General features: G+C 32.7%; 1 protein-coding gene across 2 annotated transcripts in view; it reads left to right on the forward strand.

The window, feature by feature from the left end:
- LOC130893684 (protein vestigial) overlaps positions 1-21,525 on the forward strand; it is a 79,342-nt gene extending 57,817 nt beyond the window's left edge. The window contains exons 4-5 of one of the 2 annotated variants that reach the window (XM_057799980.1): positions 13,649-13,963; positions 20,967-21,525. In XM_057799980.1, the coding sequence (XP_057655963.1) occupies positions 13,649-13,963; positions 20,967-21,016 (365 nt within the window). In that variant the 3' untranslated portion in view covers positions 21,017-21,525. Of the gene's footprint in view, positions 1-13,648; positions 14,847-20,966 lie in introns of those variants that run through there. The other variant, XM_057799978.1, reaches the window with a different exon arrangement.
- The last annotated feature ends 2,545 nt before the right edge of the window (positions 21,526-24,070 follow it).

Genomic DNA, 24,070 nt, shown 5'->3' on the forward strand with positions numbered 1-24,070 from the left:
CCTTGCGAAAACTCCATCAAACTGAAATAGAGAGATTTGTGAACTATTGGAGCCAATCAAAAACTGTGAGTGGATCAGATTGGTCTTAAGAGGTTAGGTTAGGTTAGGTTAGGTTAGGTTAGGGGTTAGGTTAGGTTAGGTTAGGTTAGGTTAGGTTAGGGGTTAGGTTGGGTTAGGTTAGGTTAGTTAACTGAAATAGAATGATTTGTGAACTATTGGAACCAATCAAAAACAGTGAGTCCTACGGAAGAGTGGATACTGCACAAGACAATTGTCTAGTACCCATACTGGGAATAAGAGAACGAGATAGAGAGAGAGAGAGAGAACTATTACCGAAATGTCGATATCAAACATACGGAGGAAAATATCATGAGACAGATGATAGAATGTACGAAAAAATATGATGCGATAGGAAAAAATATCATAAAATAGAAAAGTAAAGAAGAAACTGGAGATAAATATCAATAGACTAAAAATAGTAATTACGACTTGAAGAAATGCGAAAGCGGTTTCTGGTAGAATGCGGGTTACAAAGAGAGGAAAAACTTTTAGTCGGCTGATGCTCCGGAGGAAAAATTAACCCTACTACTCGGACATCCTGAGGAGAAGTATCATAGCACACACTTCCTAAGATTCCGTATAAAAAGGTTAGTTTAACTTAGCTTAGAAGGTTAGTTTGGCTCAGATTAGGTTAGGTTTTCGTAGTTTCTTATTTCTCTAGCATTATCTTCACCCCATCACACTTCATATACGTAGTTTCATCGATACTAATACGAAGCTTTGACGCTCTTTGTTCTGAGTACCATATGGAGCTCAGGAGATTTTTTCCTCCACAACAACCTACTAATATCAATTTAATTTTCTACCTACGTTTTAGTGTTTAAACAATGCGGCAATCATTTTTGCATGTACTTTTAATTTGTCAAAGATATTCAAGTTGTTGATGAAAGACGTAGTGTTTTACATTTAAGGACGATGCACAAACAATTTCTGATTCCGAGAATACTATACGATAGACAAGAGATATTACAAATTACAAGCGGTAATGTGATTAAAGAGACTCTAAGAGAGAAAAAAAAATAGAAAAGATAGAAAGACCTGAAGAAGTAGCCGCTGCTTGGAGTAATTTAAGCCCGATAGCCATCTCTCGAGACCAGTATATTAAAAAGCGAGAGAGAGAGGGCATGAAATATTTTTACATCTGATGGATTTATGAAAGTAATTACGGTAGTGAAATGACATAAATAAGGAATGATTTATTGAAAACGACTGAGGCACATAAGCGTACATTGTAATCCATTGTACATATGAATAAAAATAAATAAACACGTTTAAACACTAAAATATTATTTCTAATATGTTTTGAAAATGGGTTCCAAATAAGGCAAATAATTGCATTGTTTTATTATTGAATAAAATTTCAATTTTTTCTATACTTTTGGTGTATCAAAAATTGCATCGATTGACCAACGTACAGAGGTGGTTAGTACATTTGCCCTGCAGTGCTACAGAGCTCCAAAAAAAATGAGGATTAAAACATGTGAAAAAAATTGATAAAAGTCGACCAGTTGAATAATTCAGTTATCTTCGGATTCATGCTGTTATAGTTATTCGTAAGGAATACACGAACATGCTCTACACGCTCTTTCGATGATCTACACGTTATAGTCTCCACGTTTTAAGAGAGTAGCGTAATTAAGTGAGGAAGTTCGCTGCTTTCAATCTAACGCAATGTCCAGTACGGTGGGCAGATGCCAAAGAAATAAGTTTTTCTCGCCACTTTTCCAAATGTCTAGTTTTTTAGGACGATTTGTACTGATTATATATATATATATATATATATATATATATATATATATATATATATATATATATATATATATAGTTTAGATGTTGGATATTACATAAATATATTAATCAATAGATCACATACACCATTAGAATGGAAATCTGTTTTAACGACAAAAAAAAACATTTTCATTTACAATGGTACTCAACTTTATGGAATAAAACTATAAATTTCACTCAAATTGCTTTGGTCTTTTTTATCATTGCCAGCTTTTTATTTCCTATGTATGTGAACCATTTCTAAAAATTATCTTTTTCTTATATTTTATTTTGTTTCACGAGGTTTTGAATCATAATTGAAGGTACTTTTTTTTCATGGTTTGTTTATGCAGCTTTATTTTTTATCGTATTGATGACTTTTGAATCTATTTTCTAAATACTGAGATGTGTGCCCTATGTAAACAACTTGATTTACAAAATTACTTCTTTGGCTTTTGTTGGTCTTTGTTGTACCATATTTTCTTCTCATGTTCACTGCCCAATCCTTAAATTATCGCCTAATCTTCCGCTGTCCGATTTCCATCTAATTGATACTTTATATCAATGCAAAAATCCATAAATGCTTTGCATTCAATTTATTTACTGTAAACGGTTTTTTGTATGTTTTTTTCTATAACTTCATTAATATTCTCGTCAGAGAATAGTTTAGTGAACTATTTGGATGATGCATTGTGTTGGGGAGTTTGCCTTGGTAGTATCGGTAAAACATAGGCAGGTGCGTGACCTTTCTTCTATGCTCTAAGCTGTCCAATTTTCTGGTCAACTCTTGATCGCCTATCAGTCGAAATGCTGTTTTCTGTATTGAGTCGAGCATCTTCAGGGAAAGCTTGGGAGCCGAGCTCCAAATGTACGAGCAATATTCTGGATAATGAAGATAGACGAATCTGTGCCTTGTATAGGATAATAATTGCGGGGTATATGGCTCTCAAAGAGGGCTCCAAGCTATTGTGAAGCTGCCTTGGCTAAATGGGTCTTGTGACTATGCCAGGACATATTACTTCCAACCTCAACACCCAAGAGGCGAATTTGCAGTGACTGTAATATTTTATGTCCATTTGAGTTATGAATTTCCAATCATTGACCTAAATACAAAGCTAAACCTAAAAATCAACAAAAATAAATTTTCATACTCTATTCAATCCTCTGAGGAGTGGTAAAAATGCAAAAATCTTTTCTAGGTCGGACGTTATGTTGTAAGAGCAACGATCTGTCCAAATTTCCTAATTTTGACTTCGGTGCGTTGATGAATCAGTCAGTCTGTTAGGTCATGATTATTTTACATATATTAAGATGATTTCTCTGATTCATTTCACGTTCATAAAGGTTAAAAAGCAGAAAATCTCATAATTTTCAAACTATTCTGCATACTATAAATACGCGAAACTATTTTTTAAGTTCATAAAAAACTAAACAAAAAATCTGATTGAGATTTCCAAAAGGATATTTCAAGATAATTTCAAGACTATTTATTAACAGCAACACAGAAGCATTTAGACTGAAAATCGAGAAGTATAAACTCATAAATACTAATAAAAACCTATATATATAAAGTGAAAAAGCTACTATGGTATCATTTTCAATGTTGGTAACCCGAAATTTATTCATAAGAGTAAATATTTATGTTGTGTCATCATTTGAGACATTTTAAAATGATCATTAATTAAAAAACGTTCTAAAAATCCCCAAACAGCGACCAGAGCACATGTCTCCTCACCAACGGCGCGCATTAAATAATTTATAAAGGAAATAAATAAATTCTTTAGAACAAAAACTTATTATTTCTTTATCTTATTTTTCTGCTATTGATTAATGGATCTTTGCAATCACTTCTGACCATTTTATCTTGTCTCTGGTGGTATCAATTAATTCTCCCATGGTTCTTATTCCAATCCAATCCAAGTTTTGATATTGTGGAGCCACGACATCCTCTTTCTGCCCAATCACCCTTTTTCCCCTATCTTTCCTTCTATAAAGATTTAAAGCAGTTGGTACTTCTAGTTCCGTTTTACTATGTTTTGTGTCCAGCAATTCACTTTTTTTTCCTAGTCTTCTCAGAATTTCTCCGTTAATTTTTCTTGACCCCCATGGAACTCCCAAAATTCCATGTCTCAAATGCCTCCAATCTGTTCTTGGGGTTAACTTCCAGTATCCAGCCTTCCACATCGCACATAGCACGGAACATACGTATTGTGAATCTTATTCTATGGTTGAGGTCAAAGTCAGAATTCGTAAAGACGTTTTTGAATTGCATCAATGAGCTCTTTGCTTTTTCTATCCTGCACTTTATCTCTACGTCTGATGACCAGTCTTCAAATAACCAATTTCCCAGATAGTTAAATTCTATCACCCTCTCAATCTCTTTGCTGTTGTTTAATAGTTTCATGTGTCTATTCCAACTATGCCCAGGAGCCTTTAGAGGTAATTCATGTTATCTGCTATCAGGACTGTGTCATCGGTGTATTGTATGTTTTTGACCCTCGTGCCATTTATTTTGATGATTAATTGTTCACCCGAATAAAGGTTAAACAGGAGTGTGGAAAGGACATATCCCTGCCTAAAATATCCAAGGATTTTCTGGACTTTTGAAAGTTTGTTGTCAATTCTAGCTGCAGCTGCTTTGTTTCAATACAAGTTTGAACGACTATCTGATGTGGCAATTTATCTCTACGTCTGATGACCAGTCTTCAGATAACTAAGTTCCCAGATAGTTAAATTCTTTCACCCGTTCAATCTCTTTGCTGTTGAATGATATTTTGGACCTCATCTAATTTGCCGGTGACTATTAGAAATTTTTTATGTTAAGCCGACTGTGTATTCCAACTATATCCAGGAGCCTTTTGAGGTCAATCATGCTGTTATCCATGTGCCATTTACTTTGATGCCTAATTGTTGACCCTCGAGTGCTTCTTGTTTTCGAAATAAAACGTCGGAGGATTTTCTGAACTTTTGAAACTTCGTTGTCAACTCTAACAGCAGCTGCTTTCTTTCAAGTTTTCAATATAGCGTATATCTTTCTGGTCTATGTCAAGTCGCCTCAGTATTTGAACGAGGATATTTTGATACACTTTTTCAAAAGCTTTTTCGTAATCTATAAAACACATACTGTGGTAAAATAAATTCCCAATTATTACACCAAATACTGTCCTATTAAGATTGTATATTACATGGTGTTAAAAGAAAAAAATGATAAATAGGTATACAAATATTTAAATTAAAAAACATCATCAACAGAATTGAAGAAAAAATTCAGAAAAAAAATAGGTTCAGAACGAGTCACGTAGAAATGATGTTAGATGCAGAAGAAATAAACTAGATGCAGGAAAAAGATTGATATGAAGTGGTAGAGGAAAATAGAGACAACGAACTTTACTATTAGAAACTCACCAACAATGAGAAAACTGAAATATAGTGTAGCGTTTATGATAATTGAGAGGCTAGCATTTTTTCAACAAATGAATCCATGTAATATTGACAAGAAGTAAATTCGTCTCAATATCATTGAAGTTAGAAAATATCTCTTTTTATTATCAATCTAGTCTCGTTTAATTTTGTTAGTATACTTTATCTAATCTTAGCTGAAGGACTATAAAAAGTATGAAGCTCCAATTACAAAACTTATGCGGGTTTCAAAGAAACGCTTATAATACCCAATCCCAAACCAAAGGTATTAAATTTTAGCATTTACTCCAAAATAAATTTAACATCGTACATTTTGGAGTAGATTCTAATATAGTTTATGCACTTCAAGATGGTATGCGGGATTTTTCCGGCAGTTTTTGAGCGCGCATATCAAGATATTTTGAATAATTACAGAAAAATAAATATAATAAAAAGTTTCCGGAAAATAGGTTTGCCAGACCCGACAAAAAAGTGGCTTGTGTAATTTTTTCCTAAAAGCCAATAAAATATACTGTTGAATACATTTCAGTGACCCCGACTCCTGGACTAAAAAATGCACTCGTTCTTAGAAAAAATCATTTTTTCTATCAATTTTTGTTCAATATTTTATAAAATATTCAACATTTGCTCATTTAGGAAAATCTTAGATGTTGCTGATCGTATGTTTGCCTAGGACTCACTTCGACAGATCAAATTTTCTTGTACGCTCGTCGAACGATCCTTCGAAGTGTGCTCTAGATGCACGAAATGTTTTCTAAATGTGCCTGTGCGCTCGATGCACGCGCGCTGAATGCACTCCAGCCATCCATTCAAGATCAGTTCTCGAACGTTTCTGTATTTAAATAAAACGAAAAGTCAAAATCGTTTGTGAGTTTTTCCGAGGCAAAATCTTCATTAATAATGATGACGGATATCGAAATATTCTTCTTCAACTTTTTACTTCTCAAACCTTTTTGTCTTTTGCTTGACGATTTACCTTGATATCAGATCTCTTTTGATAGAAAGTCAGTTCAAAATTACAAGTAACTTGATACTGACAATTTGTGTATTTATATTAATCAATAGATCACCTACATCATGAATATCAAAATAGAAACCTGTTTTAACTAGAAAACTTAATTTTTTTGCAGTTGTTACATTTCAAACAGAGGTAGAATGCATCAATTAAATTATTCTTAACAAATTATTCATGAACAAAAACTTAAGTTAAAGTACAAGAACTTAGTGATACGTGGTCTTAAAAGATTCAAACCAAGGGAACTAGATTTAATTGAAATATAAAAACTGACAGTTATAACTTGTCCAAGTTGTCATAAAAACTTGTCAAAATGAGGCACGTAGAAACGATGTTAGCAGACGGAATATACCGGATGCAGCGAAAAGATTGCTGAAGTTGTAGAAGGACAACGAACTTTACGATTAGAAACTCACAATGAGAAAATAAAAGGTTAAGAAAAAATAATAAATTTTCAGTTTTAAAGACATTTTTAATAAAAATAATGAGTTCTATCTACGTCTCTTCTGAATATGAAGTAGATTTAACGTAACGATATATTGGAATTGGGATTAAAATATTATTTCTATCTATAATCATCTACAAGCTACTAAAGTTTTAATAATATATAAACAAAGTGATAGAAGAAGATTCTGAAGAACTTTGTAATTTATATAGTTAAGGATCATTTTAATCATAAGTGGATCAAATTAAAGAAAAAAAACGTGAATACTACTGATTAAATTGATTGTTCATAGTAATTGGTTAACTTATAAAACATTTAATACTCTTTATACATAAACTAGCATCGAATACCAGGATTCAGAGAAAATATGTCTTTCTTCCTTAGCGACATCTCGAGAGAACATTTATCACCAGAAGTTGGTGGAGTGTGGGAATCGGGAGCCCGATCGCCGGCGAATTCAAAGGATAATCGACAATATAAAACTGAAGTTAACATTCAGAAATAAAAAATAATCAGATAGCATTTTATATAAATCACCAACTCTTCGAGTAAAGACAACGTTCCTGCCGAGTAGAGATGGCCGTGTGGTAACTATTCACTAAACAGTTAAATGGAACGTATTGAAATTTATTATTTATTCATTGGAATTGGCGTTCATATCGTTTTTAAAATCTAAGTCTATTTTCAACTTCATTTTCTTTTATCTTTGATATGGATATGGTGCAGTATGAATTTAACCAACTATTCCAGAAATTCAAACTTAATTGGCATGATTCATTTTAGAAATTATCCTGATAAAGGGACAATTTTACTATTTATATTTGGGATTGGGTTACTTTTCGAGTGGGACATCACTTTACTATCGCACAAGGAATTGAATTTAGTAGTGAAAATAATGAGAACAAAACACAACAGCTTTTAGAGTGTTTGTGAGGGTGGCTGTATAACTCCCCGTTGTTGGTGATTTGGTTGATGAACGAATTCACCAGGTGACAGGGAAGTAACCTGTTCCACCGGCTAGGTGGGGTTTAAGAATGAATTCTACCTGAAAGAGATAGCAGAATTATCGGAAAAGGCTGGAAAATATTTAAGGAGTTTTCCTATGGTAAGTTTTCTCTTGTGGTTTGAGAGAAGGGATCATCTAGCATTAATTCAGAGGTAGAAATGATGTTTTTGGCAACGGCATTGCTTAATTCCATAATGCGGATCATGTAAAGACCTTGAGTTAATTTAAACGGCTTGGTATTAAGGTTATATCTATATTGACATAAAAGGTATTGCTGGGACTGAAGGAGCATTTGTATTGGCAATACCTGAGAATTGACTGAGCATAATTCTATTTATTGCAATAATTTTATCGAGGCGGAATGATTTCAGATGAAATTTTAAAAATCAGAACGCAATCTTACATACTTTATCCAAAACCGCCTTTCCCAAAAAGGAATCACACAAAAAAGTATGAATATTGATACAAGCTTCCAATCATCCCCCTATTTTTCCGATAGAAACGTCAGCTTCCTCTGCTGCTCGGAATTATTCAGAATATTCCGCTATTTTTTTCTTCTTAGTGATAAGACCAACCTCATTATTCTTTTCTTCTTCAATTCTGTTGATTCCATTGTTTATGTTCCGTAGCGTCTATGCGGTGCAAATTCTTAGTTGACTAAGACATTGAAGAGTGGTTTCACTTGCTCGAACTGTTCCTTCTCTAGATCTTCTCCATTATGGCATTGATGTAAAAAATTTATTTTTGTTTTTTTCTTCTATTTTTATCAACTTTTGGTTCTGTTAGGTTTTTCTTTTATCTTGTCAAGTTCCTCCGTTAAATGATGGGCACTTGCATCTCCTTCTGACGGTTTCCTCCTAATTTTTCCTCTTTTAATCCAACTCTCATTATATCTGCTGGATCCTGATGTACCAAGTGGCGATCACTGCTTGCCTCAAACTGGTGTTTTTTTTGGAATTGGAGACTTCAGTTCCAACTTCAAAAATCTTCCGATGAGTCTTACTTTTCGTCATCTTTCTTTCCTCGTTGCTTCACTAGGTAGTTGATATAGTTTTTCAAAGTAAGTCCTTGGTCCAGGATGGCTCGCAAGTATTTGGTCTTGGCTGGTATCTGCCTCTTCTTTTCGATGAATACAGCTTGGGTCCTCCTCACTGATTGAATGATTTAGAAGATTGGTTCCACTTGCTCGAACTGTCCCTTCTCTAGATCTTTTCCATTATGACATTGGTGTAGAAGCTTTTTATAAAATTTTTGTCGTGGTCCACCTATTTTTCTTTTCTCTTGTTAGGTTCCTCAGTTAGTTGCTAGCCACTTGCATCTTGTGACGGCTTTCTCCTAGCTTTTCCTCTTTTAGTAGTTCAACTATCAGTATATTTGCTGGATCCTGATGTACCAAGTGACGATCATTGCTTGCCTCAAGCTGGTGTTTTTTGGAATTGGAGACTTCAGTTCCAGCTTCAAAAAACTTCCGATGGGTCTTATTGTCGTTATATTTCCTTCCTCGTTGCTCCACTAGGTAGTCAATATAGTTCTTCAAAGTAAGTCCTTGGTCCAGGATGGCTCACAAGTATTTGGCCTTGGCTGGTATATGCCTCTTCTTTTCGAAGAATACAGCTTGGGTCTTCCTCACTAATCTATCTTGTACACCAGTAGTCGATTCAGTACATGGTTTTCCGAAGTCTGTGTGTTACCATCGCCTATTGATTGGCTCTTGGTTACGATGACAGTGTATTCTGCGTAGAAGGTCATCAAGGTGTTGTACATTCTAAGGATGATGATCTAGTTGCACAACAACTTCTCCAGAATTCCAGTTTCTCTTATCTTTAATTTCAGGTCTGCGAGCCAGACGCGGTGGAAGGATTTGCTGACATCAGAGAAAATGGCTTCCACCCTTGAGTGACACATTTGACAATCTTATTAAGGACTTGGTATTTAGAGCTTCGTTCCTTCCTACATCCGAACTACTATTCTGGCAGAATTACGATGACCTGAAATGTCAAAAATTATTGAGCTTTCGAAAACTTTGATAATAAGCGTTTTCTTTTAATTTGTGGGAAATATAAAATATTATAAATTGAAAAGTTGTGCGAGAAAAAAAAATAATTGATATCTCAAAAATTACTTATTAGCAAATTAAAAAATTTTTTCTATAATTAGTGTAATATCGTCATGATCTAATTTTCCTGTTGTAAAGATGCTCGATTAATTTTCTGTATCTCTAGTCTGTAAGGAAATGAGAGATCCAAATGATTTTCTGGTTGGTACAATTACCACAAAAATCAATATTCTACTCATTGTTTGATTCTTGTTTATCATCGACTATTCACTCCATGGGAACAAAGGGAGATTTTTCGTACAAATTAACTACAAAAGCTTGATTTCATTAATGTATAGCATTTTCTGACAACCTCTTCGCAAATTGGTTGATTTCTTTGTTGTATGAGTCTCCGGATTTTTTCAGCAAAATATTTTGCGCTGGCTTATCAGCGTTTTTTACAATTTCGTCAGAAATTTCCAAATCTCGCCACATTTTAGTTTTTTGTTTCGTCGTAGATAAAATGAAAAATTATTAGTACCTAAATCAAATTAAATAGAGGTAACAATATTATGAAATTGAGCTAGAGGTTCTATGTACGCAGCAGTGGTACTAATTAATATCCTGGGGAAATTTTAGGAATCCATTGGCAAGAAGTTTTGTACGACTGTCACCTTCATAGCATGATACCCTGGATAAAAAAATAATTATTCTATGTCTTAGGGTATATTATTTATTGTAATACACAATCTGGTTTATGTATTTACCATCATCTTTTACTCTAAACAAATAGGTTCATTTAGAGAGGTAAGAAAAAATCATGTTTTCGCTTCTATCAATTCATGTATCAATCGACTTTTATAAATAAGAACTGATACCTTATCGTTTTTATCAAATTAAAGCCCGAATAGTGTGGCGGTAACTTTATCTTACAAATTCCACAAACTCAACAAATTTGATCCAATTAAAAGCGAAAGAAATGCAAATACCGAATACCTCGAAAGCGGTAAGGCATCAGTATCGGAGTCCATCGGTTACCAAGTTTATATCAATAAACACAAAACGCCGCTTCTCCAACGTTATCGCAGATGGCAGCACATTACTTGTTGTTCTGCGGAGAGCCAGAGGTGAGTAAACGACGTAAACTTGTTTTGCCGACAGTGACAGAGCGAAAATGACCAGTATCAAAAGAAATAAAACAAATATTTAAATAGAGGCGGAGGAAAGTAATGAATCAATAACAGTTATTTTATTATTGATTGATTATTATATACTACTGAGCGCAGCATCGGATGAAGAAGTAGTGAGGCTTGAGGCTTAAATCGACCCGAAGCCCACTTTAGAAATCAAACGAAATATCTCCAAATAATGTTTGGGAAAAATTGAAACTTTACTATGTATTCAATATTGCTTTTAGAATAAATGATAAAATTAGTATTTTGCGGGGCCTTTGCGTGGCCTCTACCTTTTCGGGGTCTGGGGCCCCTCCTAGACCCTTCCTAAATTCAACGGTGTCTGAGAGTAATATATAAATTGAAGTTATAGTATTAATAAAGATGTCCAACTCTCGAATAATTAAAGTTAGGAAGTGATAAGCTTGATACTGCCACAAGAAAATTTCACAATTTTTTGAAAATAAAATATTAATAATAATGATAAAACAATATTAATATCTTCCCAATTTAGATATTCGACGTTACATAAATTCACATCAAGCTGAAAATCACTAAAATTATTCAAAATACAATTGATAATAAAATTTGAATATTCCCCATCATTTCTGTGTTAAAATTTTATTCAAGGTCAAAGGTGAAAAAAATGAGTTTTTCGCAATTTTCAGCGATACGGTGAGTTTTATCATATAAATACCTCAGACAAAAATTGTAGATCATAAAATTATCTACAAGAAACGTATCAATATTTTTTTTCCTAAAATCCACTGTTTCTGAGATATAATTATTCAAAAAGTTGTGAAAGTTGTCGTATTTAATGGTTTCACCAATATATTTTCAACAGTAAACTTTTCTTACAACATTGAAATGAACTGAGACTTGTGAGTATTTGTAAGAAATTTCTGTTGACTGGTTGGAACTGTCATAAGTTATCCTTATATATCCTTATATTATTTTGTCGAAAAAGGTATAAAATAACCAAATCACGGTTGAAATTATTTGTCATTAACTTAATAGATCACAAATATATCCGTTATCAATTAAATGTAAGTCTGCGAAAAAAAAAGTTGGCGCTTGATGGAATATTTATCGCATTTCTCATTCGGATAAATACCTCGTTGATAATTATTACACGTTAACATTCCAAGAATTCGAAAACAGTCTGAACATTTATCAAATTTTATAACATTATATAACAGAATGTAGTTTCTCTGGTCTTTATTGTACTCTTTGGTGACTGTGTTATGTAAACAATGTGACAGGTACTTTATTTGATAAACTGGCCAAAACTATAATCCAGGTGTTCACTATTAGAACTGCATTCATATAAAATACTGTGAATAAATCAGTAGTTATTTCAATATTATTTAAACTGTTATTTTATGATGGTGCTGAAGACGTACGTAGTTCTTCTAATATCAATCGCAGATTATAAAAACTGGTTCAAAACCCTTGCCTACAATTTTGTTTGATCTACCATAGGCGTAGATACCGCAATTTAAGAATTTATTATTTTTATAAATACTTTTAAAAATATTTATATCTTTCGTTAAAAGGCAATCGATTGGACGCCGTTATTTAGACAGACGCATTTAATTGTAGTTCTACTTGGAACTTAGAAAAAAACCATTATTATACCTCGTTAACTTGCTACAACTAAATATTAAATTATAAAACGTAAATAGACGACTAAAATATACCTGTCTGTAAGGAAGTTTGGTTTAAACAGGGTACCAGACGTGAACTGAGTCCATTATGTACCCCAATTGTCTATTAGAACTTTGCTAGTATTTTATTTGACGCAAATAATCTTATCGTCATCGAACTATCCTTTACAATTCAGTTATTGCCATCCGTTTATTCAGTTTTTTGTGTTCAAAACTACGTGCTGACAAAACTTGACGTAGTATTTCTAAACTGTAATTAGCTGTATTAGTTCTAATGTCGCAACCGTGTTCTTATATAAACTATAAATTGTCCTATATATAACATCTTTAGTAGCTTTGTCAACTGATTTCGGTTTTTCTTCACATGTTTTTCGGTTCTGTGAATGATCCACAGTTAATTCAGCAATTCTTATTATTTATACTATCAGATTGCTGAATATTTTCCTCTTCTAAACATTAACTGAATTAGATTAATCTCATCTTGCTAAGCCATTGCTTATCTCAGACTGTCTAGAAGGAATATACCAAAGAAATTGTGTGAATACGCCTTCCAACATCTTCGATCAATAGAAATGCATTTAAGTTTTACAATTCCATGTTTTCAAAGGTAAACAGCGGAGATGATGAGTCCACGTGGACTATATTTGTTGAATAGTAACCATTTGAATTTAATTTTATTATTCCAATGTATATAGTACTTACTTATTATATTGATGCAATTATTTTAAATAGATTGAATTTATTCGATTCTGCATTCTCAGAATTTGTTATACAAACGATTTCAAGTTGTCCATTTTGGTAATTTGTATTTTCTCGTTATATGAGTATATGTATAAAATTTATATCTTCGAAAAATGTGTCAAATCATGTACATGAGAATACCGTTACAAACAGAATACAACGACTAAATAATATTGAAACAAAACCTAAAAGTAATTAAGCAAGACCAAGACTAATGCCAAAAATTTCTTTGCCTTTGCAGTACCCCACCTCATAAGCGATTCAGCTATACAATGTTGTTTAGCAAATTTTTGTATATTAATTGTTGATATCTGTTACAGAAACCTCCCCTATGACTGCACGTAACTTCCCTCCCTCCTTTTGGAATAGTCAGCACTTCGTCGGTGCATCAAGTACGTCTCATCACGCTGCAGATCTCTATTCAGACCATTACCATCCAGGGGATGCCTGGTACCAATACAGCCAACACCATAGGGCGGTTCATGATTACCATCATCACAATATGGCAGCCCAATATGGAGGGCTGTTGCTTCCTGGTTCAAGACTGCATATGGGCTCTCACGCACCTTGCAAAGCAATGGACTGGCAGCATCCATCTATTGAATCACCATATTCTTCGTATCCGACTATGTCAGGTGAGATATTGTTGATATTATTAATTCCAAGCTGGAATAAAACAGGTTTTTTTTACAATTTATTGGTTAAAAATATTATTTTAATCTATTTTCATTTGTTACTATACTATACTATGCAGTTGTAGTAAAATAGACCACGAAAAAGAGTTCACTCTTAGATTCCAAGAAAATTCTTCAATCCGAGGGCTCTTGTTGTAAAAGGTACATATTTTTACTATAAAAATATAAATGTCATTTTCCAACCTATTCGTCTAATTCACGTCCTAGAAAAGTGTTCATCAAGATATTACCTTATAACTACTGTAGTGTAAAGTCATTTCTACCGTTCTTGAGCTACGAGGCACATTGAAAAATATAACCAATTCGGATAGATAAGACTGGGATTTATGTAAGTATATCCGAGATGGCTGCTGACCTTAACTGGATTCCTAGATGCTGGAGTTGTATTTTGTTGTGGTGCATCGATTAAATCCTTTGATGAACTCCCAAACTGCAAGCTTTAGAACTGCGAGAAAAAAATAGGGGGAAATTGAAATACAGATGTAAATTACTGAAAAAAGATCGATTAGGTAGATTTGAATAAAAAGGTGCTTATACTCTAACATATGAAAAAAGTGAATTTATATATATTTTTTAAATATAACCAAACAAAATTTTGTTCTGTTCCCCAAATAAAAAGGAAGGTCGAATTTACACGAAAAATATACAAAATTCACTTAAAACAGAAGGAAATTGTTGATAACTGAAATTTTGTGAGCACTTAGATATAAAGAATAAAGATATTTAAAAAATTTACCAGCGAATATAAAGGATGATATCACCACAATTTTTTCTAAATTTAATTATATTTGTTGTAGAAATAGACAGATAGAGGATGATTTAGAATACATATCGAGGTTTTATTGAGTTTCTCGAATAGAGTGGAAGGTCGATAAGAAATTAATTTCTTTGAAAAACTTGAATGTTAAAACTAAAATAGAAATAAAAAACGTAATATGTCGAATGGCATATTACAACAAAAAATCTAATTATCAACTTGGATGTGCTCAACCTGCTAATAGATATATTTTGAATCGTTTAGGAAACTATACAAATTATAGTATATAATATATATTATATTCGTCACTTGTATTATAATATGATGATCCAGATTAATCTGATAACCCTGATTTAAAGTCCACTCTGTTAAACATTTCTTCCAATCCTTTTGTATAAACAGGATCAGCTAGTTTTTCTTGTATTTGTATTGAATAGGTATGGCGAAAATATCATCCACGTACTTGTACCATTTTCTGGGAAAATACTGAAACTCTTGACTGATTTGTTTTTCAAAATGAGTCATGAACACTTCAGTCATAAACGTCGATAGGCAGTTAGTTATCCATTGCTTTTTTTATCTTTCTTGTATATTTCGTTGTTGTACTTAAATATTTTTGTTAATTGTAAATATTCTTCTACTACATCAGCACCAAAATTATCAGATCTCAAAGGACTCGAAGGTCTGCGGGATCAGCACGCTGGGAAATAATGAATTTACATCTAAGGAAATTAAAATTTCCCCATCTTCAATTTCTGTAGTCTTCACTTTCTTGATAAACTCATCGAATTGTTCAGTGAAAACCTCTCAAGTTTGATGAGTAGGTTTTCAAACAAACAACCCTCTCGGATGTTACAAGAAATGGTCTTTATTCATGGCTTTCTATTAATGACTGGTAGCTGCTAGAATTGTAGATATGCGAAACCAAAGACAAGTGAAATTATACAAGGTGTCCTTTGCTAAAATATGTAAACATGTTCCTCAAAGTTTGTGTCCATTTACAGAAAATACCATAAAAACAATGCATAGTGGATTGGCTAATAACATTTACATAAATTACAATAATATTGCTTCATTGAGATGTTTTGATAATGGAAGCATGAATTCCACCAGTAGCAGATTAATATCAAAAGCCATGTATGAAACACCATTAGAATTAATTAGATTTATCAACAGTTGTAACTACATAATTTTTCTCCCATTTCTAATTACACGGCTCTATTATTTTGTGGTAACTGTATTTATTGGAATTTTCATAATGTTATATTTACAATTTCTTATTGGTCCGGTAATTGTCGGAAATTACAACCGATCATTGACAAAAGATGATACCAAATCATTAACTTTGATTCAGATACGATCGCTCTGTGAGCAAGTTGATCTTATATTCATAAAGCGAATGAATAGTTTATTGTAGATGGATTACAGTAAAAATTTCGAGATTGTAGCATTGGGCATATCAAGAAACGTATAACGTAAACCACGAGAAATCAATTTATATATGTATTCAAATTTCAATTTTGATGATTAGGGTAGCGCAGAAGACACTGTTTTTGATAAGAACCCCATGATTTGATATCGTAAATTGAATCCATACCATATTTCCCAAAACTTTTATTTGGGTCACATCTTTTGATGGCTTTCGCAAATTTTGAAAATACATATTCCTATTGTATATTGCTTAGTACCTACCTAATTGAAATGTAATTTAAAGGATTTAGAATCTCTAGGATTTAGATTTTGGATCTTCCTACTTTACAAAGTGGATCAGGTACTAAATTCCAGGCAATACTCTTAATGAATTCGTCACGAGTTGTATTATATACTCGGACTACCTTTTCGTTTACCAGTCTGCTTTCTAGAATTCATTTGAGTTTAAAAATTTAAATTTCAACCTTTTAACTATTATTTTCACTTTAATTGAAGAAAAATATCCTGTTTATCAGTCAATTTTGATGAAGAAATTGAAACAAAAATAGATTTAAAATATATTCGGTAAAACAAATGTTTTTGAAATTTATAAACTTGTAATATGATTTCTTTCAATAAAGTCCCGAAGGGTATTAAATGTGAATGAAAATTCTACTAATTCAATATAAAACCTCGCAGAATATTCGTTAGTAAACTGTCTTTGAAATTCACTTTTCGTTAAAATATATTATTCGTCATTCTATATTATAGATTTTCCTGTTATTTTTCGTGTTTCATAATAACGAATGTGTTATATAGACGGGACCATAAAGTACGAGTAAGGTCACGCGATGGTAATTACACCCCAATGCCATTTCCTCCTGATATACTATATCAAAGACTACATCTTGTACAACCCTATTCAAATAGTCACGTCAATGTATATATAAACCAAACAATCTTCCAATGTCGTCAATAATAGGAAAAATTTTTTCAAATTAATTTTTGCAGTGACGAACTAACAGGGGGGCGGTATTGGTGGCCCACCCGGGTTTCCAATCTTAGGGGGCGTCATATACTTAATGTAAAAAACCAACAAAAAAGTTCAGGAGTCTTTTTTTTTATGAGAATAGATGACGAGACGAACAAATCGCTCGCCTGATGGTAAACGTCACGCTTGTCCATAATGGTGGGTCCACACGATACAGACTACCATAAAATTCTATAAAATATTGTCTGCGCAAACTCTTTGATTCGATTTTTATGAATAGAATATTTTTAGGACCCAGTTAACTATTTGATAAATCAATAGATTAAATGAATAAAAATATTTTATTTAAATAGTGTCCAAGATTTTATCAAATTTTATCAATTATCAAATAAAGATCCATAACTCTATGATTTAATTAAATATATATATCCACATAGATCTATTGGAATTGGAGTATCTTTTTGCAACTGTGATGTTTATTAGACCCAAATAATTATTTAATAATCAAATTGTAAATTCTATATAAAAGACGAACATTTTTTTTCCAACTTCCTAATTTTGAATTGCGTTTAATGCTAAACAAACATTGACCTACTGTCCAATTATGGAACCATTAAATGACGTTGAAAACGATTTTTTATACTACAGAATTGAAGATATTAACAATTAAAAATTTAAATATTCTTTAAAGGAATATTTACCCTCACTACAACAACCTATCGCACAAAATTCCAATTTTATGAAAATTCTCGTCAATCTCCTGCGACATAATTGAAAAATCTGAAAAAGGAACAATCAATATTTGCTGAAAAAATCATTAATGATGTCCTCTTTGTAGCACACCGGGATAATTTATCCACAGCTTCATCATGGATGATTTTGTAAAGATCGAAGAATGTTTTGCGGTGATCTTCTTCGAGGCAAAAACTTTTCGAGTGACCAATAAAGTGAAGACATTCATCAGTAAAACTCTCTTCGTCTGGTAAATCATCTAGGCATTTTCAGCAATGGTTCTTTCATCCGATCTAATACCAGAGATAAATATGTCAAACAGTGAATTTATTTCCTCGTTAAGAGTTTTTCGTTTCTACAACCTGTCAACAATAGCCAGAAACGTGTTTACTTTGAAGCTGTCCCGTCCGGTGGGATCTGTTCTCATGCCTCATTTGTTTTGTAGCTTTCTTATTTTTGTCCCATTTGAACTATCCTCATAATGATATAATTTTAATTTTTCGATCACATTCTCTTCAAGAGCATCAAACTGTGTTTAGTAAAGAGCAAGCGCGGATACAGAATGGGTCGTGGGGGTCATGATCCCCCCTAAAGCCTGATTAATTAACTTGGTTTTTTGTTTTTTATAAAAAGACTTAGATAGGAATAAGTAAAAGTACGAATTATTTACACCGTGGATAAAGGGAGCCAATACCCCCAAATATTTGGAATATCAAAACAATACCTAATAAAACAAAAATAAAATGCTCAGGAAATTCAAGACTAAGGAGTAAAAGAATCTGACATAAATGTCTGTAAGAGAACTAGTAAACTTAAGAATCGACTCATTCGAAGAGTCGATAGGATTTCGGGATAGACAAGAAAGTTGAACTAGTGAGGGAAGACAAGAAGAGTCGCAGTTCTTTTGGGTTCGAAAGAGCGCTCTTTTAGATGAACGATTCAAAAGAATCGATTTTCGAGTCTCTCTACGGGACTCAGTCGCACCTCGGGATTCAAGGTCTTACTCTTGATAAAGGGAGCCGTAAATATGTAAGATTAATTTCCTTGGATTGAAGTGTATTGCTTGAAATATTTAATAAATTTAGCAAATGACAGATAAAAAAACTTTTTCTTATTTTTCAATTTTGCCGCTCTGGGCCGTGGCCCGTCCTGTCCCCCTGTGAATACGGCACTGATACTGGTACAGGATAGGAGAAGATGGAAGAATGGGGTAATAGGAAAGTAAATACATTTCCGACACCCTAGAGAGGGCTTTTTTGTCATAAAACCGCGGCCCTGAAGAAAAAAATATTTCTACGTCGGGGTCATCCCGAATATAACCATAACAAATATCTTTCTCTTCTTCAACAACAAATAAACCCAACAACACTGTGAATTAACGAAAAATAGACAAATTTGAATATCCTTCGAAATCTACAGTTTGTGATTCATCCTTTCAGATCCTAAGATGCTTCTATATGTTATTAAATTAAGAATTTTTCAAATTTGAGTATATTGTCGAGTATAACGAAATAGTTTGATTTGTATGTATTATTTCCCGCCCATCTCAGTCAGATAGCTATTTCGTAATTTAAAAAAGGATTAAAACACCTTACATTCTTTTTAAAATTCTAACACCCCGTATCAGTCGCATGGCTATCCAAAAAGGCACTTATATATTACGCACTCGCTCGAAATCCCAATTCGACGCTGCCATGTTGAGAACGGCAATTAGCAGTGCCAGTGGAATGTTTGTACTGCCGTAGAGGGGAAATACGTTAGTACGCGGGGTCGGGTAGAAATAACGAGAGCGGGGGCTATCCGCTAACAATTGTGGGCTGGTCCTTTAACCACTCGCCATTGGTCAACAAAAGGACAAACGAGTTATCGATCCTGCCAACGCTGGGCCAGCGCTTCGCACACAAAGGATAATTGCTGGGATGGGTTTTCTTTCTCTCGAGATGATGGTTTTCTAGGAAATTAAGTCGTGGAATGTATGTGATGAAGTGATCTGGGTCTAGAGAGTTTTGCTATTTGGTATTGATTAGTTTCTGGGAAATGTTCATCTTTTTTAAAAAAATTTATAATGTATAATATATTTTGAGAAAATATGGTAAATTATTTTTTCAAAATTTGTGATAATATTAATGTCTATTATATATAACCCCTTCTTTTGGGGATTTAACCAACTTAACGAATTAAAATAAAAAATGGATTGTTATAGTCCATGGGCGAAGTAATAAAATAGAAACATTAAGAACAGTTGGCGCAAAACATTTTATATTAGTCTATGGACCAATTAATGATATTTGAGAAAAACTCATATAAAATAATATACAATCTGTCATCAATATTTGATTTATCTAACACTCGGTTAGGGGAATGAAAAATTATATATGAAATATGAACTCCCCAAAGAAATGAAAAACGACGGATTAATTCTCCCAAAAAAAATTATTTTCGTAAACTAATGAATTATTCTGAAAAGCATTTTATCTGTTGTAAATCAGTTTTCAAAAGAGAAAAATGATATCATAGAAAGTGATCTGAATATCTGCATTAAATTAGAAGAAATCAAAGAATTTATTGACATTAGACTTGGATTAACACTCGCCATTCAGTAAACAAACATTGGAACTATCAGATCAGCCATCTCAAAAGGACTCTCTACTAGACTGAAAGGAAATATTCCTCCACTAAAAATGGATGGTTCATTATCCTAGAAATAAAATATGAAGACGGATTTGTTGATGATGTGCTCGCGATTACCATCACGGAAATGTTAATGTCATCAGACGGACTTCACAAACAGATCTATTAATTTTTGATAAATATTACCACTACTCTGGAGTCTAGGGAAGTGGAAATATATTTTCTCGAAATCTAGGAATACTCTTGAATATAAGAATGGACTCCTTTTCATGTTCTACTCTGATGTTTCGTCAAATTTCTATAATATGCAGATAAATAGTTTTACCAATGAAATTCTTTACCTTTTCAAGAATATTTCGAAATTGATCGTGTAAAAAATAATTAAAAACTGTCATACTGTATAACATTTTCCTTTGTTTCAGGACTAGAAGCTCAAGTACAAGATTCCTCAAAGGATCTCTACTGGTTTTAAACCAAGAAAGACTATGTATAGTTTCCGTTTTTTATCAAAAGAAGAAAAGTGAGAAGTGATTTTTAAGTGTAATATAGTAGAGTACAAACTGATTTATTTAAATGTTAAGTTGCCTACATGAAGAAAAAGGACTTCACTAAATATAAACAAATGTGCGTCCACAGAAAAAAATGTTTTACTCGAAATGGATTGGTATTAACGAGTTAATTGAAGTATGTAATGCATTGGAATTTTCCAGGGTACATAAGGACTGAAATAATTGTCCACATATGTAATTTCAGAGTTAAAATAATGATTTTGCCTATTAAAATTTCATCACTCAATAGAATCGAATAATTAAAATTCCTAAGATACTTTTTTACAGAAAAATTCTAACGAAATTATGAAAAACTGTGCAATAATATGAAGAAATATTTTTTTCTGTGTATGTTCCTCAGCTGTGTTGTATTGAAAATATGTAAATATCAAATGATGTCACATGTTACATGCGAAATAAAAATTAAAATCTATAACTTAGTTTTACTTTAATTTCAAATTAGAAGATGTGGTCTAGTTCCTTTATAAAAAATTCCTTGTTCCCAATTAACATTAAAAAACGTTATTTTGACATAAAGGGTACTACTAACTAGAATTTTTGGAACCGTTAGTGATATTCATACTGAGAACACTGTCTGATGCGCGTTTCTATAACCAACTTATCCTCTTCAGAGATTTACCTTCAGTCACTGAAGTTGATAACTTGGTGGTATATCCAATATCAATTGAAGATTATAAAAACCCTCGTCGACAATTTTGTTTGATCTACGATAGGCGTAGATACCTCTTTTTATAAATTTGTTATTTTTATTAATACTTTAAAAAATATTTATATCTTTGGGAATAAATATTCGTTAAAAGGCAATGGAATCATTATTGGATAATCACAATAATCGCAATTGGACGTAATAATATGATATTTAAACAGATGCCTGAACTTAATTGTAGACCTGCTTAGAATTTAGAAAAAAACCATTATTATACCTCGTTAACTTGCTACTACTGAATATTAGAATATAAAACATAAATAGACGAGTAAAATGTACCTGCCTGTAAGGAAGCTTGGTTTAAACAGGGTACCAGACGTGAACTGAGTCCATTATGTACCCCAATCGTCTATTAGAATTTTGCTAGTATTTTATTTGACGCAAATAATCTTGTCGCCATCGAACTATCCTTTACAATTCGGTTATTGCCATCCGTTTATTCAGTTTTTTGTGTTCAAAAACTACGTGCTGACAAAACTTGACGTAGTATTTCTAAACTGTTGTAATTCTATTTTGGATAATATTCTAGCTTTTGCTGTATTACTTCTAATGTCGCTGCCCTGTTCTCTTAGATAAACTATAATTTATCCTACGTATAAAATCTTGAGTAGCTTTGTCAAGTGATTCCGATTTTTCTTTACATATTTTTCGACTCTGTGATTGATCCACAGCAAATTTATTTACTCTAGTTAATTCAGCCATTCTTATTATGATTGCATTATCAGATTACTGAATTCTTAAACATTCGAATATATCTAAAATAACTTGCCTTGTTTGTATATCTAAATCTTTATTATCATTTCATACCTGTCTGTATTCTCACTACACAGTGTAATTTCATTGTCTTTATTCTCGATCGGTCTTCATCTTCAATGGAAAATTTACCTGATTCAAAGCATACACTCCAAGTTTTCATGGTCGCATACGAAGGACATTGATCACCAAGGGTATTAAGCATATCTTCGTTAAATCTGCTTACCTCTTAACACTTTTAAATACTTTTACTTTTTCGACGTTAAACTTCACAATGACACTTTTAATAAGTTATTCTTCGTTGCTATGGTAACGCAATATTTTGTTTATGCATGGAACTGGTCTAGGCTAACTAGATATCAATATATCCTCGTACTGAAAAGCTGTCAGGATTTACACACAGTCCTGCAAGTAGATGAGAGCAGTGACTTCCAGGCATATGAGTTGTAAGAGGAGTTTCAAAATATGGTCCCAAATTTACCCAACTCCATTGAAGACGTGAAACATCTGCTCTAATATATCATAGAGAACGATTTCAAAGAAATTCATCCAAATATTAACATTGTCATTAGAATTTTGTTAACAATACTTTCCGCTGAAAGGAGCTTTTCAAAATCAAAAATTATTATTCAAGAAATATTATAGGTCAATAAAAACTTTCAGTTTTTGCAGTTTTATTTATTGAAGCAGAAGTAGTATCTAAAATAAATTATGAACCAATCATTAAGGAGTTCAGTAAAATCAAAAATAGAAAATTTCTGTTTCTTTAATCATTTCCTTTTTTTCCATTTTTGTTTAATGTTCCAAACAAGTATATTTAAAAATGAGGTTCTTTTCTTAATGAATAAAAAACAATTTACTTTCAAGTTGATATTTTTCTTATATTCCACGCAATGAGCGGAAGGGTGTACGCGCCTCATTTTTGCCAGGTAATATAAAATTGTATTGTCCTAGAATTTTGGTTTGAGGTATTATTATCAACTAATTTCAAACTTCTCATTTAAATTAAAATTCAACTATCTCCGATGAGGTGTAACAGTTGTTAAAATTGCTCAATTGTTTAAATCGTTTTCTTGATAAATGTTAAAAATCACACCAAGGGTTTAGTTGTAATAAAATCCCGGGCTTGTTCTAACGTGTTGCAACACACCTCAAGTTATAAGTTATTTTTTCCCTTTCTTCTAGAAAGAGGGTGTATAAAAGAAAGTAAGAGCGGGCAATAAAAAGCCAAGAAAATGCATTGTTCGAAAAGCTAGTCAGACTTTCGGATTATGTCACGTCTCTCTTTATAGATACATAAAGAAAAGGAAGAATAATGAAAGTTTAAGAGTTGGTTATGTTAAGCTTGGACAAGTAGGAGAGCCGTTTTTTTTTCAACCTCCGATCCCTCCGTGCAAACGCTACGCGGGCAAAAGAAAGCGAGCATGCGCTGTTGACGATTGTGAATCTCACGCACTACACACTCCGCTATTGTTGACATTCAGGCGCAGTCGGCGTT

Source organism: Diorhabda carinulata, chromosome 5, assembly GCF_026250575.1.
Source record: "Diorhabda carinulata isolate Delta chromosome 5, icDioCari1.1, whole genome shotgun sequence".
Lineage (NCBI taxonomy): Eukaryota > Metazoa > Arthropoda > Insecta > Coleoptera > Chrysomelidae > Diorhabda > Diorhabda carinulata.